The sequence below is a fragment of the Hemitrygon akajei genome, chromosome 1 (assembly GCF_048418815.1).
Source record: "Hemitrygon akajei chromosome 1, sHemAka1.3, whole genome shotgun sequence".
Classification (NCBI taxonomy): Eukaryota; Metazoa; Chordata; class Chondrichthyes; order Myliobatiformes; family Dasyatidae; genus Hemitrygon; species Hemitrygon akajei.
In genome coordinates, this window is record NC_133124.1 from 18,278,937 (window position 1) to 18,299,274 (window position 20,338).

The 20,338-nt window shown below is 40.4% G+C and overlaps 1 protein-coding gene across 1 annotated transcript in view; it reads left to right on the forward strand.

Annotated features, from left to right (window-relative positions):
* csmd3b (CUB and Sushi multiple domains 3b) overlaps nt 1–20,338 on the forward strand; it is a 2,154,916-nt gene that overhangs the window by 811,059 nt on the left and 1,323,519 nt on the right. The window contains exon 4 of the mRNA XM_073038951.1: nt 11,984–12,178. Coding sequence (XP_072895052.1) covers nt 11,984–12,178 — 195 coding nt within the window. The remainder of the gene's footprint in view (nt 1–11,983; nt 12,179–20,338) is intronic.

The window sequence follows — 20,338 nt, forward strand, 5'->3', positions numbered from 1 at the left end:
ATGCGTGACTGTAAGAGAAATTTAGTTTCCCCATCTATGTGCCTTCTTAAAATAAACATAAAGGAATTATATACTTGAATCTTTCCCACCCACAATATTTTACTGTCAATTTGGTCCTTTTGAAGTAGTCACATTAGAAATGTAGGAAACTTCGCAACCAACTTGTGCTAGGCAGAATTGCACAAACAAAAAACAAAATGCATGGCTTAGTTGTCAGATATATGTTGGCAAGGATTCCTCCCTTATTCTTCAGGTAGAAATAATATTACACTATCTGAGAGGGAAATGGTTTGCATTTGATCAAGACGGTACTCTCATTAATGTATTGACCCACAGTCTTTCCTTTGTCTGAACTGGGACATCATCCTGGTAGTGGTGTACATTCTAATTCAGGTCAACATGGGTAGGCACTGGAGGAGCTGAGTACCATGATCAGCAGACACTGAAACTTATTGCGGAGGATTTGAACCAGGTCACCTTGAAGTTACTGAACAACTACCACCAACATGTCACCTGTAGAACCAAAGGAGCTAACACACTTGACCATTGTTATACCACCATCAAAGACACTTACTGTGCCAACCCACATCTTCACTTTGGAAGGGCTGATCGCCTGGCTGTGCTTCTACTCCAAGCACAGAGGTAGAAACTGAAGACCACAGCTCAGTGGTGAAGACCAAGAAAGTATGGATAAGGGAGGTGGAGGAGTGCTTACAGGAAGGACGTCTTTGAGTCAGTGGACAAGACCATATTCAGGGATTCATCTTCAAATTTGACTGACTGCACCACAATTGTCACTGTCTTCATTAAGACCTGTGTGTTGAGTGTGCTGCTTTGAAAATATGCTAAACATACGCAAACTAAAAGCTATAAATGAACCAGAAGACTCATAGTCTGCTGAGAGCACATGGCATTCAAGGCTGGTAATCCAAAACTATACAAGAACTCCATACAAGGCTATTTTAAGTGTTATAAACAATTCTGATTGAGGTTAGAGATGGAACTGGATGCACAGCAGTGTTTGCATGCCATTGCTTCCTGCAAAGCAAAACGTGACACCATGAATGGCTGTGGTGACACACTCCCAGATGAGCCAATGCCTTTTATGCACACTTTGACAGGGAGAATAAAACTACACCTGTGCAATTCCTCACAGCATCTGGTGACCCTGTGATCTCCCTCTGAGGCCGACATCAGAATACCGATCAAAAGGATGAACCCTGGCAAGACGCAGGCTCCGATAATGTACCTGGAAGGGCTTTCAAAACCTATGCCAACCCAACTGGCTGGAATGTTCAACAGTATTTTCAATCTGTCTGCCTTGGATAACCTGGCCAACAGTAATGCCTTTGCCAGGCTGCTGTATATTGACTACATCTCAGCTTTCAACAAAATCATATCCTCAATTCTAATCAACAAGATCTAAACCTGGGTTCCTGTACCTCCCTCTGCAACCGGATCAACGACTTCCTCCCAACAAGACCAGTCAGTGCAGATTGGAAATAATATCTCCACCTTGCTGACAATCGACACTGGTGCACCTCAGGGATGTGTGCTCAACCCTCGACTGTGTGACATGGAAATGCTTAAGTATCTATAAATTTGTCGTTGACACAGCTATCGTTGGTGGAATTTCAGCTTGTGCTGAGGAGCTGTACAGGAGTGTGATAGATCAGCTAGATGAATGTTGTTGCAGCAACAATCTTGCATTCAACGTCAGTAAGACCAAGAAATTGATTATGGACTTTGGGGGAAAAAGAGGTTACAGGAACAATCATCAGTCCTTTGGGATGAGCAGTGAAAATGTTGCGGAGTTTTAAGTTCCTGGGTGTCAACATCTCTGAAGATCAATCCTAGGTCCAATATATGCAATTACAAATGAGACACAGCAGCAGCTATATCCCATTAGGGGTTTGAGGAGATTTGGTATGTCACCAATGACATTTGAAAATTTCTACTAAGTACAGTGGGGTTCAAATCCTGCTGCTGTCCGTCAGGAGTTTGTACGTTTATCCTGTGACTGAGTGGCTTTTCTCAGTGTTTCAGTGTCCTCCTACATTGCAAACATGGGTGGATTAGAGTTAGTAAGTTGTGGGCATGCTAACTTGGCCTTGGAAGCATGGCAGCACTTGGAGGCTGCCTAGCATAATCGTCACCGATTTTTGATACAAACAATGCATTTAACTATACTGTCTGCTTGAATGTACATGTGACAAAAAAGCTGATCTTTAATTTAAAAAAAGCTAACTGTAGAATGAGAAAATGATTTTAAAATCTTCAGGTGCTGAGAGCTGAAAATTAAAACAGAAAATGTTGGGAGAAGTCAGAAGTCCCAAGACTCTATCTTTGGGAAGATAAATGGAGTTTACATTTCCAGTTGAAGATCCTTCATTGGACTGGAAAAAGAACAACAAAAAAATAACTTAAGCTGCTGGGGACGGGATGATAGGGTAAGACTTGGGTGACTTGAAACTTCAGACAAGGATTTTTGGATGATTGATTGGGAGTAGTTGGAGAGTGAGAACATGAACCAAAGAAGAAAGCAGTTGTGAAATGCAGGGCTGGAAGATATCCCTGGAAGGGCATGGTTTCCATTTCCATGGGGGTGGGTGGGAGATTAAAGGTGAAAACTCGAACAAACTGAGCAAATTTCACAGATGGATGAATGATAAAAACAGAAATGAAGTCTACACTGTGCTCAGACAGAAGATAAAGGTTCTGTGCAAAGCAGTCACCAATTTAGTTTCTCCAATGTAGAGCATGGCGGGGTGAAGATACCTTTCTACGAAAGGTGGTGTAATGCTCTCCCTCCATTATTGTAACTGCAAGTGAGGGATTTGAAAAATCCAAAAATGAACACTTGCTACGGGATTGGTAATGTAGTTTATTCTGGACTGTGGAGAGTAAAGTTCCTTTGATTAACAGCGGGTAGACTTTGGCCTTCCCCTTTTTTTTAAAAGGGTACATTAGCTTGCAATGTCCTGCAGTTTGGAATAACAGATGTCTTAAATGAATAGACATGCCATCCCTCAGCGTTATTAACTTGTAAGGAATATGATTTTGGCCCATCTAGTCCGTGCCAAACCATTTAAACTGCCTAGTCCTATAGACCAGACCATAGCTCTGCATACCCATCACATCCATGCATCTATCCAAACTTCTCTTAACCTCCTTAAACTGTACAGAACAGTTGCCATACCAAGCTGTTGTGCACCCAGACAGAATGCTTTCTATAGGGTTAAATGGGAATTTCCAAACTACTTTAACCTCCTGAGGAAGCACAGGTATTGACACCTTTTTAGCCAAGACCTCAATGTGGTTAGACTAGAACAGCTTATTGGTGCTATTTACCCCTAGGAATTTGAAGCACTTAAACTCAACACCATTGTACCGTCCCACTTCTGAAGATAATGACCAGCTCTTTAGTTGACATTGAGGGAAAGGTTGCCATCATGACAACTATTTATGACCTCCTGAGCCTACCTTTCTTACCATCACTGACTTTTGCAGGTTCCAACAAGTTTTCTTTTAGGGACAGGAATGAAGGTTGAATGCTTTCATTGCTGCCATCAGGAAGGAGGTACAGGAGCCTGAAGCTGCACACTCAATGATTCAACAACAGCTTCTTCCTCTCTGCCATGGCACTTCTGAATGGACATTGGACACATGCACATTACCTCACTACTTTTTTATTTCTATTTTTGAATTATTTATTTAGCTATTTAATATGGATACTGTAATTCCTGATTTTTATTATTATGTATTACATTGTACTGCTGTGGCAAAGACAACAAATTTCATGACGCATGCCTGATTCTGATTCTAGTTATGCTTGGACTGGAGAGTGTTAATGAAATGTGCAATTGAAGTTGAATAATCTTTTTTTTAAAAAAAAAGTAATGGCCGAGATTATCGTTAGAGAAGGAGCACTGCGAACGAGCTTAGATTTCTAGAGAATACTTAAATTTATGCTGAATCCAAAGACCCATTAACTACGGTATAAATACAAAATAATGGAATGGTTCTTGCATTTTCTTGTGATTTCAACTAATCCCATTTTCATGCTGCTATTTTTCTGTATTTCAGAATCGGGTATAATATCACTAGCATATGTTGTGAAATTTGTTTTGCAGCAGCAGTATAGTGCACTACATAATAAAAATTACTATAATTTACAATAATATACAATAAAATGAAATTAGTGGAGTTAAAATAAATGGTAAGAAAGTGTACATGGATTCATTGTCCATTCTGAAATCTGATGTGGAGGGGAAGCAGCTGCTTCTGAAGCCTAGTGGCTCTTTTCAGGCTCCTGTACTAATTGATGGCAGCATTGAGAAGAGAGCACATTCTGGGTGATGTGGGTCCTTGATGGATGCTACCTCCTTTAAGGTATCACCTTTTTGAAAGTGACCTGGATAGTGGGGAGGGTAGTGCCTATGATGGAGATGGCTGAGTTTGTAATTTTCTAGAACTTTTTTCCAATCCCTTCATAACAGATAATGATGCAGCTAGTTAGAATGCTCTCCATGATACATTGGTAGAAATTTGAGCGGGTCTTTGGTGACATACTAAATCTTCTCAAACTCCTAATGAAATACAGCTGGTGTTCTATCTTTGTGTAGAAAAGACATTGTACAGAATAGTATTTAAAGAGACATCCAGCTCTCAAAGTTCTCATTGAAATGCCACTGCTTCCATTTTACAGAACATAGAACAGTATAGCACAGGAACAGGCCCTTCAGCCCATGATGTTGTGCTGGACTAAGTAAACTAGTAATTAAATGCCTAACTAAACTAATCCCTTATGCCTACATGAAAGTCCATATTTCTCATTCCCTACACATTCATGTGCTTGTCTAAGAGCCTCTGAAATGCTTCTATCAGATTTGTCTCCACCTCCAGTCGTGGCTGTGTATTCGAGGCACCCATCACTTTGTATGTGTGTACATATGTATGTTTGTATTATCCCTCTCTAGTATTAGATATTTTTCCCCTGGGGAAAATAGATCGACTTTGGACTCTATTTATAAACTCTCCATAATCTCAAACTTCTTTTGGATCTATCAGCTCTGACCAATGTTGTGAAACATGTTGTTTTGCAATAGCAGTACAGTGCAAGGCATATGAATTTATACAAGGTACAAAAATAAATAGTGGATAGGGTATGTAATGAGGTATGTTCATGGATTAATCAGAAAACTGATGACAGAGGTAACAAGGCTCCTCTTTAAAAAAATAAATAAATAAATAAATAAAAATAAAAAATAAAAAATTGAAAGTGTGTGTCCAAGCTCCTGTACCACCACCTTGATCGAATAGGACATTTCCTAAATGCCTCCCATCAGCCTCTGCCATTTCAGAGAAAACAGCCAAAATTTATCTAATCTCTCCTAAAACACATGCCCCTTACTCCAGGTAATATCTGAGTAAACCTCCCTTACACCCTGTCTAAAGCTTCTACATTCTTTCTATAATGTGATGACCACAAATGGCTTCAGTTGCAGCCTACCCAGAGCTGTGACATAGCTCCTGACATTGATATCAGTGCCTTGGCTAATAAAAGATAATGAATCAACTAATAAAGCATTTCAATAAATGTATTCCAGATCATTACAACATAGCTTTACCCTTGGCTTTTTTTTTGCCAACTGTCTAAAAACTATTGACCCTGGCTACTAAAGCTCCAGCCACAGGAAATATTTATTTCTGCACTAGCCTTGCAACGTACCTTAACCCCCTTTAGTTAAATATCTTCAACATTTCTTGTTCTAAACACACGAGATGTTGGAAATCTTGAGCAACAGGCACAAAATGCAGGTGGAATTCAGCAAGTCGGGAAGCATCCATGGAGAGCAGTAAGCTGAGACCTGTCATTCGGACTGAAGAAGGACAAGATTTCCAACATCTGTAGAATCTCTTGAGATTATGACATGCTGCTAAACATAATTGGGGTGGCACCATAGTGGAGTGGTTAGCACAACACTTTACAAGTACAGGCAATCTGGGTTCAATTCCCACCACTGCCTGTAAGGATTTTGTACATTCTCCCCATGACCATGTAGGTTTCCTCCCTCTTGGGAGGTTAATTCGTCATTGTAAATTGTTCTGTGATTAGGCTTGAATTAAATCGAGGGACTGCTGGGCAGCGTGGCTAAAGGGCCAACTCTAAGCTGTATCTAAATAAGTAAATGTAGCTTTTTCAGATAGTTGAAAATCCTTATTCCTGGGAATAGAACCATTCAAATAAAATCTCTGACATGTATTGAGTTACAATTTTAAAGCTATCAGCTTTCCTAGCCATTTTCATAGATTTTTGTGCATTCACCCTTAGTCTGTCTGTTCCTGTATCACAATCTGAATCGTGTTATTGAGCCTACACTGCCTCTTGGCCTTATTCCTGTCAAAGTACATCATTTCATCCTTCTTTGCATTAACTTTCATCTGCTGTCTATCTCCCTGTTTCACTACTCTGTCTGTTCTGACATCTTCTAAGCTTTGTGTCATTGGCACATTTCAAATTACATTTCCTACACCCTTGTCTGAGCCATTACTAAATTTTATAAAGAGCAGTGGTCAGATTACTGACCCTAGGGTATACCATTAGATGTTCTCCATCAGGCTGAAAGTAATCATTTTATGGCTCTCTCTGCCTTCTCTCTCACAGCCAGTTATGTATCCTCACTGTCAATTCCCTCAATTTTTTTTCAAACCAATTTATTAGGTAGCACGGGAGTGTTGTGGTATAGTGGTTACTATTACATTGAAGAATGACGCCAGAGCAGCTTGGGGAGTTAATTCAAGTAACTAAATATAACTGGATTTATTTAAAATATCAAGTTTCAATAGTGATAACTTGGAGCTTCTAGATTATTGCAAATCAGTGTTGGAACCATAAATACAGCATTCCAATGAACACCTACCATTTGAACAACCAATAAAAATGTACTTTTGGACCCCAGGTGATGTAATTTGAAGCTATTGGATCCTGATACTTGCATGATTCAAAAGTTCTGTGGAAGTCATAAAATTTATTGCTTATGACAATTTTATTAAGTGTTATGAAAGTGGAAAAGAGAGAGGTGTTGAGAGAGCAAACAAAAGGAAAAATAATTGTGGTCATCCCTACTCAGATGAGAGATAACATGCTTCCAGTGATAACAATTGACCTATTAAATAGCCAGATTCAGGTAAACTAAGAAACTTCAAGAAAAATACAAAAGCAACCGCAGTGTAATTTCTAGAAAGCTCACTGAACAATTCCATGTATATAGGTGATCATTTAAAAATGAAAGCAAAGCTACAAGAGAAATAACAATTATATACCCCAATCCAACACAACTTTGTAACAAATTTTATGAACGTGTTTTTGTAAATTACATTCATGGTCATTTAAATTTTGCAGATAAAAACATGATTGATATACTTGTGTAATTATTATATTTCACTGTTCATCTTGACATAAGTTTTCAAGAACAGAGAAAAACCAATTGTGTACCGTTCTCTACATGATAAAATAAAGATAAAAATAAAGAGAGCAAGTTACATTAAAGGAAATTTTCTTTGTTTCTCCAACACATCAATTAAAACAAAGATACAAACATTCTTATAAAACCAAATATTTCTGATGAATGACCAGCTTGTATAATTAACAGCTTCTATGTGGGATATACAGCCCTAGCCAAAAGTCTTAGGCACGTATATAGCTAGGGTGTCTCAGACTTTTGTGCATATATTGCAGTAATTTTATGTATTGCACTGTTGCAGGGGAAAAAAAAATTCATAATGTGTGGGTGTTGATAAACCTGATTCTGATATGTGTTTCTATTGTGGACTGAGAGTGGGAAGGGGGCAAAGGGAGGGAAATCAGGGTGGGGAAAAGGGAAAGGGGAGGGAGTAGGAAGCACCAGAGAGACATTCTGTATTAATCAGTAAACCAATTTGAAACCCTGGTGTTTCAAAGCTGGGTGTGTCTATACATGTGCTAACCCCCATCCCCGGCAATCCTCCTCTGCCACCTATCCCGCATGCCTTCCACAGCACTCCACCCTCGCTATTCCCAACATCCTTTGCTCCTGCCAAAGTTACAAACTCACTCTCTGTTTAATGTTAACAAATGGAGTACTATGCAAAAGTCTTAGACACCTTAGTTATACTATATGCTGTATATGTATGTGTGTGTATATAAATATGATTTTTGCCCAGTACTGTATGATTAGCTTAGATTTCTCATAGTATTACTGACATTTAGAAATGAATAATTGCTACTGGATAAATCTAGCCCTTAGTAATATTTCAGAACTTCTCTGAGGTAGGAATATACAGGATGTAATGACCCGTTGCACAATCCACAACAATTATACTACAGAGTGTAAAAGCTCTTCAGTGGTAATATGCATAATAAACAAAACACAGTTGATTGTATTAATTTTCCTGTCCTCTTCTGTGCCTTTATTTAATTATTCTGTTTATATTGTGAGCCAAGATTTTGTTGTCTAAATTCCAGTACACCCCATGGAATGTGATATTTGCCCACCCCGTCTGTTCTTTGCTCAACCAATTCAGATTCAGTTTTATTATCACTGTCTTTTATAGAGTTATAGAATCATAGGACAGCACAGAAATGGGTCCTTTGGCTCATTTTTAATTTGTGCTGAACTAATCATCTACCCTGGCCCGTTGACCTGCAATTGGACCGTAGCTCGCTATACCCCTCCTATCCATGTACCTATCCAAACTTCTCTTAAACGTTGAAATCAAACCCAAATCTACCACTTGCACTGGCAGCTCGTTCCACACTCTCACTACCTTCTGAGTGAAGTTCCCCCTCATGTTCCCCTTAAATATTTTACCTTTCACCTTTAAGCCATGACTTCTAGTTTTAGTCCCACCCAACCTCAGTGGAAAAATGAGGACTGGTGTCTGTTTTCACGACTTCCACTTTCTGAAGTACACAATCCATTCTTTGGTCTTCCTGATGTTAAGTGCAAGGTTCTTGTGGTGACACCACTCAACCAGCTGATTGTTCTCACTCCTCCTCCTCCTCATCAGCATCTGAAATTTAACCAACAACAGTAGGTTCCTCTACAAACTTATAGGTGGCATTTGAGTTTTGCTTAGTCAGACAGTCATTAAGCAAGACGCATACATATATGACTATATGTTGTGATGTATGCAATTCATGTGTTTTCACATGTAGGGAACGGTGCATTACAGCGGCACTATTTTTGGCTAAATCAACTTAAAATGCGCTAACTTACAGAATGCAGGCAAAGTTCAGGGTTATATATTGATATAAAAATAGTTCACTCCCCAAAATCAAAGGCCCTGCTTTCACCCGAGAGCCGATGTCAGCCATGATGGAAACCGCGACTCAACACCATGACACATGCACACGGCCAGCCTCAGAAGTGACTCGGGATGCAAACAGCAGAAGACATGAAGAGACGGCGGATGAAAGGACTGCACATCTCCAGACTGATGACAAAAGGCACAAGGATGGTAGATCAACCAGAAATGTTGCCATCAAAAGTGTCCTTTGTTAAATGAGGAGGAGCTATATTTGCCTTGCTACACATCTTTCTTCTTTAATAAACTGAGTTTTTCTTCTTCAATTTCCAAAGCAAAGTGATAGCAATAGCATTCAGGAAAATTTAATGTTCATTTTGGTCACATCAGACTGCACTAACTTTCTCTCAAAGGGTGCCCCAATGGGTCACCTGGTTGTCTAAAGTATAAGATTACTCAAGTATTGCTGAAATATTAAACATACAACACTCTGCATCCAGCACATCAGCCTTCATCATTTCTGTCTGATGTAATGTGATCCCATCATCTTCAGACACAAAATGCTGGTGGAACACAGCAGGCCAGGCAGCATCTATGAGGAGAAGCACCGTCGAAGTTTCAGGCCGAGACCCTTCGTCAGGACAAATTTATAGGTGGCATTTGAGTTTTGCTTAGCCAGGACGAAGGTTCTCAGCCCGAAACATCGACAGTGCCTCTTATAGATGCTGCCTGGCCTGCTGTGTTCCACCAGCATTTTGTGTATGTGTTTTTTGAATTTCCAGCATCTGCAGATTTCCTTGTGTTTGCTCCACCATCTTCAGGGCTTTTTTCAGTAGATTGTGTGTTGAGGCAGAGACTGCATCACATGGAAGGAACAGGACGGAATAACGAAGTACAAGAATGTGATGCTTCAATTAATTTCCAGTCTTACAATATTTCATTCACAAATCCTGGTTACCAAGGGAACATTGATCGATATTTGCAATCGAAACTCTTTGCTTTAAATTTCCTTGTGGTGCTTCAAAAGGCGAGTTGCATGGTAAATAAAGTCTCCTCTCCTTTTCTCTTCCAATTATCATCCTTCCAGCTTCTCACATCATTCTTCTTTCATACACCCCTCCCACCCACCTACCGACCTCCCCCTCTCACCTAGAGTCTCATCTTGTGCTCCACCCCATCTTCCTACCTTTTATATTCTAGTTTCTGCCCTTATTCTTTCCAGTCCCGATGGAAGACCTTGGTCTGAAACATCTACCGTACATTTCTCTTCATAGATCATGCCTGCATTTTGTTTGTATTACAAATGCCGATATTTGCTATGGAAACTTTGCAAAGGAAAGCATAGCTGAATACCTATATGATATCAAATGACACAGAAGTGGTAGCTGTTGCATTTCACTCAGGTTCTGTAGAAAACTACAATGTTACATGACTCATTTTCAAGGCCGTTTTGTTTTAAGAACAGCAAAAGTGAAGAAACAAATGTCATCGGGAATCACTTAGACTTTTCTGCTCTGTCACTATAATTTGCATTGGAGTTGAGCAGAAATTTGATCAGGATGCACAAGTTGGCAGAACATACGCTCAGTGGTGACTTTATTAGGTACACCTGTACACCTGTTCGTTAATGCAAATATCTAATCAGCCAAACATGTGGCAAAAACTCGGTGCATAAAACCATTCAGACGTGGTCAAGGGGTTCAGTTGTTATTCAGGCCAAACATCAGAATGCGGAAGAAATGTGATCTAAGTGATTTTGACTGTGGAATGACTGTTGGTGCCAATTAGAAGAGGTGGTTTGAGTATTCCAGAAACTGCTTCAGGGATATCTATCTTCAGGGATTTTAATGTACAGCAATCTAGAGTTTATGGAGAATGGTGAAAAAAACAACAAAAAAAAATCCAGTGAGCAGCAATTCTGTGGGAGAAAAGGCCTTGTTAACAAGAGAGGTCAGAGGAAAACGACCCACGTCATTCAAGCTGACAGGAAGGTGGCAGTAACTCAAATAACCACGTATTAAAATGTAATACAATACGTTGAACTTTGATGGACTGGCTACAGCAGCAGAAGACCATTAACATAAACTCAATGGCCTCTTTATTAGGTACAGGAAGCAAAGGATAAAATGGTCTCTGAGTGTAGCCAGCTTACTCAAGTTAAATGTTATTGGGAAATTACTGGGTTTTGCAATATGCAAGGATGATTGGATAAAAAATAATAACAAACTATTTAATGTTGTTTTAGAGGATATAAAGTTCAAAGTTAATTTATCAAAGTATGTACTGTATATGTTTTATGGATTAGCAGACAACGACTGACAAACAACCAATGTGCAAGAGAAGAGAAACTACAAATAAAAGTAACACTGATAGCATAAGTTGTAAAAGGATCCCTGAAAGTGAGTCTGTAAATTGTAGAACCAGTTCAGAGGACTGAAGAAAGAAGTTATCTATGGCATTCAGGAGCCTGATGGTTGAAGGATAATAACTGCTCCTGAACTGGTTGAAGTGGGATCTAAGGTTTCTGTACCTCTTGCTTGATGGTATTGCTTTGTTATGAGATGCAGAAAGAAATCTTGTATTGGCACCAATTTTATAATGAACACATCCAAAGAAAGATGTGGCCCAGTGTATTTTAAAGACTGGATCAACTTTTAAGACTGTCTTCATTCGTTTTAATTTCTTTATTCCACAGAGTTGCAGAGCAGTACTTGTGGAAACCCTGGTGTACCACATGGAGCTATTGTTCATGGCACAAGCTTTAATATTGGAGACAAGATCTCCTACTCCTGTGTGCATGGCTATATCCTCGATGGACATCCCCAGCTAACCTGCTTGGCCAGCTCAGGAAATACTGCATCGTGGGATTTCCCTGTTCCCATCTGTAAGGGTGAGTAAAGTGAACTTCATCAAATATTTGTACGAAATGTGGAAAAATGATTTTCTAATGTCGCTGGATACTGCTTTATGTGTTTTATGGAGCTATTTTGATATATAATAAATTAATTCCCTGACAAATGGTGTGTTAGATTGAAATAGATCTTTTCCTAATAACTTAAATATTTTGCTGTATGTTCCATACTGTATTAAAACACAGAATTTGAATCCAGAATATACACTATTGATTTTATTGCAGAATAAATGTGGTTGTTTTGTGAGGACATTTCATTTTACTAAGTCTTGTGTCGTACAAAGAATATTGAGGGCTGAGCTCAGTTTAAGGTGCTGAGTATGAACAGAATGTCACAGTAAGAATATGCAATTAGTATCAGAATCACTGTTTATTACAATTTTGGGAAAGGGATCTACTAGCCTGACAAATTTGTTAGAGTTCTTCAAGGAAGGAACATGCAGGGTGGACAAGAGAGAGGCAGTGGATGTCATTTACTTGGATTTTCAGAAGGATTTAATAAGGGGCTTCACATGAGGCTGCTTAACAAGATAAAATCCTATGGTGTACAGGAAAGATACTGGCATAGATAAAGGAATGGCTGATGGGCAGGAGGCAGTGAGTGGGAATAAAGGGGGGCCTTTTCTGGTTGGCTGTTAGTGACTAGTGGTGTTCCTCAGGGTCAGAATTGGGACCACTACTATTAACAACACACACAAAATGCTGGTGGAACACAGCAGGCCAGGCAGCATCTTTGAGGAGATGACTAGGCATATAGATGAGGGTAATGCAGTGGATGTGATCTACATGGATTTTAGTAAGGCATTTGACAAGGTTCCACATGGTAGGCTTATTCAGAAAGTCAGAAGGCATGGGATCCAGGGAAGTTTGGCCAGGTGGATTCAGAATTGGCTTGCCTGCAGAAGGCAGAGGGTCGTGGTGGAGGGAGTACATTCAGATTGGAGGGTTGTGACTAGTGGTGTCCCACAAGGATCTGTTCTGGGACCTTTACTTTTTGTGATTTTTATTAACGACCTGGATGTGGGGGTAGGAGGGTGGGTTGGCAAGTTTGCAGATGACACAAAGGTTGGTGGTGTTGTAGATAGTGTAGAGGATTGTCAAAGATTGCAGAGAGACATTGGTAGGATGCAGAAGTGGGCTGAGAGGTGGCAGATGGAGTTCAACCCGGAGAAGTGTGAGGTGGTACACTTTGGAAGGACAAACTCCAAGGCAGAGTAGAAAGTAAATGGCAGGATACTTGGTAGTGTGGAGGAGCAGAGGGATCTGGGGATACATGTCCACAGATCCCTGAAAGTTGCCTCACATGTAAATAGGGTAGTTAAGAAAGCTTATGGGGTATTAGCTTTCATAAGTCGAGGGATAGAGTTTAAGAGACGCGATGTAATGATGCAGCTCTATAAAACTCTAGTTAGGCCCCACTTGGAGTACTGTGTCCAGTTCTGGTCGCCTCAGTATAGGAAGGATGTGGAAGCATTGGAAAGGGTTCAGAGGAGATTTACCAGGATGCTGCCTGGTTTAGAGAGTATGGATTATGATCAGAGATTAAGGGAGCTAGGGCTTTACTCTTTGGAGAGAAGGAGGATGAGAGGAGACATGATAGAGGTGTACAAGATATTAAGAGGAATAGACAGATTGGACAGCCAGCACCTCTTCCCCTGGGCACCACTGCTCAGTACAAGAGAACATGGCTTTAAGGTAAGGGGAGGGAAGTTCCCAAGGGGGATATTAGAGGAAGGTTTTTCACTCAGAGAGTGGTTGGTGCGTGGAATGCATTGCCTGAGTCAGTGGTGGAGGCAGATACACTAGTTTAAGAGACTACTAGACAGGTATATGGAGGAATTTAAGGTAGGGGGTTAAATGTGAGGCAGGGTTTGGGGGTTGGCACAACATTGTGGGCTGAAGGGCCTGTACTGTGCTGTACTGTTCTATGTTAAGGTTTTATAAGACACTTGGAGGCCTCACTTTGGAGTATTGCGAGCAGTTCTGGTCTCCTTATCTAAGAAGGTATGTGCTGACATTGGAGAGGGGCAAGGGAGGTACACAACAATGATTCTGGAATTGAAAGGCTTGTTATTTGAGGAGCATCTGATAGCTCTGGGTCTGGACGCACTGGAATTCAGATGAATGGGATTGGGGTGGGGGGGGGTGAATCTCATTGAAACCCAGCAACTGTTGAAAAACCTTGATAGAGTGGATGTGGAGACTGTTTCAAATGGTGGAGGCATTTAGGCGGCACAACTTCAGAATAGAGGGACATCCTTTAGAACAAAGATAAGGAGGAATTTCTTTAGTCAGTGTTTGCATCACCACCTGGTATGGAGGTTCCAGTGCAGAAGATCACAGGAGGTTACAGAGGGTTAAATACTCAGCCAGTTCTATAATAGGCACAACCCTGTCCAACATGGAAGACATCTTCAGAAGGTGGTTCTTTAAGAAGCTGGCATCCATCATAGTGGATCCTTGCCAACAATATCCATAGCCATCTGGAAACTCACTGAGCAGCCTCTGTGACGGTCCCTAAGGGCTCTTTTCTCTGCAGCCCCCTTAATGCCAAGAACAGAAGTTCTGCACAGCAAGCAGCCATCAAGACCTCTACACCCCACCTCTATTGGCCTTGCTCGCATTTGGAAATCTGATGGCGGAGAGGTAGAACGTAAGTGTGTGCCTTCGTGCTCCTGTAATTCCTCTCTGATGGCAGTAATGAGCAGAGGGCATGTCCTGGTTGGTGAGGGTCCTTTATGATGGATGCTGCCTTCCTGAGGCTCCGGCCTCTGAAGATTTCCTTGACGGTGATGTCATTGTTTAGTGTTACTGACATACTGTATGTACTGATCAGTCTCTCCCTTAAATATACCCAACGAGTTGGTCCCCACAGTCACCTGTGGCAACATTTGTAGTTTTTTAAATTTTTGGACAAATATTATTGTTCTTCAATCACACCTACAAATGAATTCAGGTGTGTTTTATCAAATTCCAGTTATGCTGTTGAATTTAAAGATAAATTCTTTAATTCTTTAAGGAGAAGGATATTGAATTGTGTAAGGTAAGGGAAACAAGTAGGGAAGTTATGAAAACTATGACGATTAAAGAGGAGGAAGTGCTGGTGCTTTTAAGGAATATAAAAGTGAATAAATCTCGGGTCCTGACAGGATATTCCCTAGGACATTTGAGGGAGATTAGTGTAGAAATAGCAGGGGCTCTGACAGAAATACTTCAAATGTCATTAGAAACGGGGATGGTGCCGGAGGATTGGCGTATTGCTCACGTTGTTCCATTGTTTAAAAAGGGTTCTAAGAGTAAACCTAGCAATTATAGGCCTGTCAGTTTGACGTCAGTGGTGGGTAAATTAATGGAAAATATTCTTAGAGATGGTATATATAATTATCTGGATAGACAGGGTCTGATTAGGAACAGTCAACATGGATTTGTGTGTGGAAGGTCATGATTGACAAATCTTATTGAATTTTTTGAAGAGGTTACGAGGAAAGTTGATGAGGTAAAATGGTGGATGTTGTCTATATGAACTTCAGTAAGGCCTTTGACAAGGTTCCGCACGGAAGGTTAGTTAGGAAGGTTCAATCCTTGGGTATTAATATTGAAGTAGTAAAGTGGATTCAACAGTGGCTGGATGGGAGATGCCAGAGAGTAGTGGTGGATAACTGTTTGTCAGGTTGGAGGCTGGTGACTACTGGTGTGCATCAGGGATCTGTACTGGGTCCAATGTTGTTCATCATATACATTAATGATCTGGATGATGGGGTGGTAAATTGGATTAGTAAGTATGCAGATGATACTAAGGTAGGTGGCGTTGTGGATAATGAAGTAGGTTTTAGAAGTTTGCGGAGAGATTTAGGCCAGTTAGAAGAGTGGGCTGAAGGATGGCAGATGGAGTTTAATGCTGATAATTGTGATGTGCTGCATTTTGGTAGGAATAATCCTAATAGGACATGATAAATGGTATTGCATTGAAGAATGCAGTAGAACAGTGTGATCTAGGAATAATGGTGCATAGTTCCCTGAAGGTGGAATCTCATGTGTGGACAGGGTGGTGAAGAAAGCTTTTGGTATGCTGACCTTTATAAATCAGAGCAGTGAGTATAGGAGTTGGGATGTAATGTTAAAATTGTACAAGGCATTAGTAAGGCCAAATTTGGAGTATTGTGCACAGTTCTGGTCAACAAATTATAGGAAAGATGTCAACAAAATAGAGTGAGTACAGAGAAGATTTATTAGAATGTTACCTGGGTTTCAGCACCTAAGTTACAGGGAAAGATTGAACAAGTTAGGTCTTTATTCTAGAAGGTAGAAGGTTGAGGGCAGTCTTGATAGAGGTATTTAAAATTATGAGGGGGATAGTTAGAGTTGACGTGGATAGGCTTTTTCTATTGAGAGTAGGGGAGATTCAAACAAGAGGACATGATTTGAGAGTTAGGGGGCAAAAGTTTAGGGGTAACACGAAGGGGAATTTCTTTAATCAGAGAGTGATAGCTGTGTGGAACGAGCTTCCAGTAGAAGTGGTAGAGGCAGGTTTGGTATTGTCATTTAAAGTAAAATTGGATAAGTATATGGACAGGAAAGGAGTGGAGGGTTATGGGCTGAGTGCGGGTCAGTGGGACTAGGTGAGAGTAAGAGTTCGGCACAGACTAGAAGGGCCGAGATGGCCTGTTTCCGTGCTGTAATTGTTATATGGTTATAAAGATTAGGTTTATTTGTCACAAGCACATCAAAACACTGAACTATACAGTGAAGCGCATTGTTTTGTGTCAATGACCAACACAGTCTGGGAGTATGCTGGATGCAGCCTACAAGTATTGCCATGCTTCCAGTGCTGGCATAGCATGCCCACACCTTACTAACCTTAACTCGTATGTCTTTGGAATGTGGGAGGCAATTGGATCACCTGGAGCAGGGGTTCCCGAATGTAATGGCATGGACTTCTACCATTAACCAAGGGATCGATGGACTCCACGTTGGGCCGTGGTCACAGGGACTGTAATAAAAATACATTAAAAACAAGAATGGTCAGGATGGGAAACAGTTTCTTCTCTCAGCCCATTAGGCTTCTGAACTCCCTGTCATATGCATTCAAAGTGTCACCGGTTAACCTGTTCTGTACCTTACAATATTTAATTTATGCTCATTAGCTTGTTTATGTGTAATCTATCTGTAGATTTCATTCTGACTTTAAGTTATTATGTGTTATATATATCACAATGCTTTACACTCTGGTTCTAAGGAACATTGTCTCGTTTGACAGTATACATGTATATAGTTAAATGACAATAAACTTGACTTGTAAAATGATATGCTACATGATATGCTACACATGGTGCTGGAGTGCCATCCACATCTCTATTTCAAGATATGTTTGTTACTTGCAGAGATTACCACAGTTCTTTTATGGTCCAGATATTCTATAATGTTTTAGTAATTTGTTGGAGAGACGGAAAGAAAACTGATGAAAGCTGGAAGCACTTGCTATTTTTGTAATCTTTGGGAGCAGTGACAGAGATTAATGGTCACAGACTTATGTCAAGCAATCCCTTTCATCTGGTCAGTCTCATGCCATATTTGCATCAGGATTCCAAGCCTTATCAATGAAAAGCATCTCTGTTATATCTCTAGTACCTTTAACACCATCCAGCCCAAGATCTTAAGGCACAAACTAACGGAGATGGGAGTAGACCCTCACATGGTGGATTGGATAGTGGACTACTTGACAGATAGACCTCAGTATGTGCGGTTGGGAGACTGTAGGTCTGACACGGTGGTCAGCAGCACAGGGGCGCCGCAGGGAACCGTACTCTCTCCGGTCCTGTTCACCCTGTACACATCAGACTTCCAATATAACTCAGAGTCCTGCCATGTGCAGAAGTTCGCTGATGACACGGCCATAGTGGGGTGTGTCAGGAATGGACAGGAGGAGGAGTATAGGAAACTGATACAGGACTTTGTGATATGGTGCAACTCAAACTACCTGCGTCTCAATATCACCAAGACCAAGGAGATGGTGGTGGACTTTAGGAGATCTAGGCCCCATATGGAGCCAGTGATCATTAATGGAGAACGTGTGGAGCAGGTTAAGACCTACAAGTATCTGGGAGTACAGTTAGATGAGAAGCTTGACTGGACTGCCAACACAGATGCCTTGTGCAGGAAGGCACAGAGTCGAATGTACTTCCTAAGAAGGTTGGCGTCATTCAATGTCTGTAGTGAGATGCTGAAGATGTTCTATGGGTCAGTTGTGGAGAGCGCCCTCTTCTTTGTGGTGGCATGTTGGGGAGGAAGCATTAAGAAGAGGGACGCCTCACGTCTTAATAAGCTGGTAAGGAAGGCGGGCTCTGTCGTGGGCAAAGTACTGGAGAGTTTAACATCGGTAGCTGAGCGAAGGGCGCTGAGTAGGCTACGGTCAATTATGGAAAACTCTGAACATCCTCTACGTAGCACCATCCAGAGACAGAGAAGCAGTTTCAGTGACAGGTTACTATCGATGCAATGCTCCTCAGACAGAATGAAGAGGTCAATACTCCCCAATGCCATTAGGCTTTACAATTCTACCGCCAGGACTTAAGAACTTTTTAAAAGCTATTATTAATGCTTTTTGAGACGGTGATTTAGATGCATATCATATTTTTTTTACTGAGTTAAGTATTGTATGTAATTAGTTTTGCTACAACAAGTGTATGGGACATTGGAAAAAAAGTTGAATTTCCCCATGGGGATGAATAAAGTATCTATCTATCTATCTATCTAAATCTTCTAATATTCTTCTAATATTTGGTTTGTCTTTTTTAAAGTTTTTTTTTCTTGTCTCTTCCTTTGTGGAACCTTGTACAAATCTCAAAGTTTCATTCAATAATTTAATAGTTCCTTTTAATATCAGAGAATGTATACAATATACAGCCTGAAATTCTTGTGTTTCGCAGACATCCATGAAAACAGAAGAGTGCCCCAAGGAATAAGTGACATTAAGAAACGTTCAAACCCCAAAGCCCCCACTATTCCCTCCTCCCACAAGCAGCAGCAAAGCTATGACCTCCCCCACTTCAGCAAACACTATCAGCACCCAAGCAAGCAATAGGAAAGCCCCCAAGAAAGACCATAATATGAAGTACATTCTTTGATAATAAATGTACTTTGGATTGATTGAATCCACTGTATAATGTCATTCCCAAGTTAGGAGCCTCTTAATTATCTGTGTGCATGTGTGTACATAACACCTACTTCAATTGATTGAAATCTAGCAGTGCACAACTGGTTTACTCGATCAAAGTCAACTATCATAATTTGAAGAAAAAACATCCATCAAATAGCACAGAACTGGTGCATAATGAGATAGATTGTTAGGCTAACATGTTAACATAGAAAAATGTTATAATAATTCACAATCACGATTGTGTTTGTACGTTCGTTGCAAAATGACTCTGTTCTCTCTGCAAATATTGAGTAAAAGCAAAACACACAATTGAGCAGCTCTTTCATTTTGTTGGAAGTTTTATTCTTATTATCCGACCAGCAGAGGGAGTTTATAATGCAGTCATAACATCTCTTAAAGAGACATTTTCTTTTTAATTTTTGCTCTATAAAAAGCATAAACGTTTTTGAAATGGCAACTTTCTTCCCTTGTTTTCTATTGATGAATAATTATTTTCTCCAATGGATGAAAATAGAGGGTCCAGAGGAGGTTCACAAGGATCAACCCAGAAATGAAAGGGTTGTTGCAAGAGGAGTGTTTGATGGATGTGTTCATGTACTTGCTGTAGTTTACAAGAATGAGAGCAACTCTCAATAAATTCTGTTGAATATTGAAAGGCCGAGATGGAGAGGATGTTTCCTATAAGTGTGGGAGTTTAGGACAAGAGGGCAAAGACTAAGAATAGAGGGACATCCCTTTAGAACACAGATGAGGAGGAATTCCTTTAGCTAGAGGGTTGGTGAATCTTTTGAACTCATTTCCTCAGATGTCTGTGAAGACCAAGTTATTGAGTAAATTTCAAACAAAGGTTGATATGTTCTTGATTAGTCAGGGAGAAGGTAGAAAAGAAGGGTTGAAGGGGATAATAAGCAGCCATGATACAGTAGCAGAGATGGGACAAATGGCCTAATTCTGCTCCTGTGTCATGGTCTTGTGGTCTTATT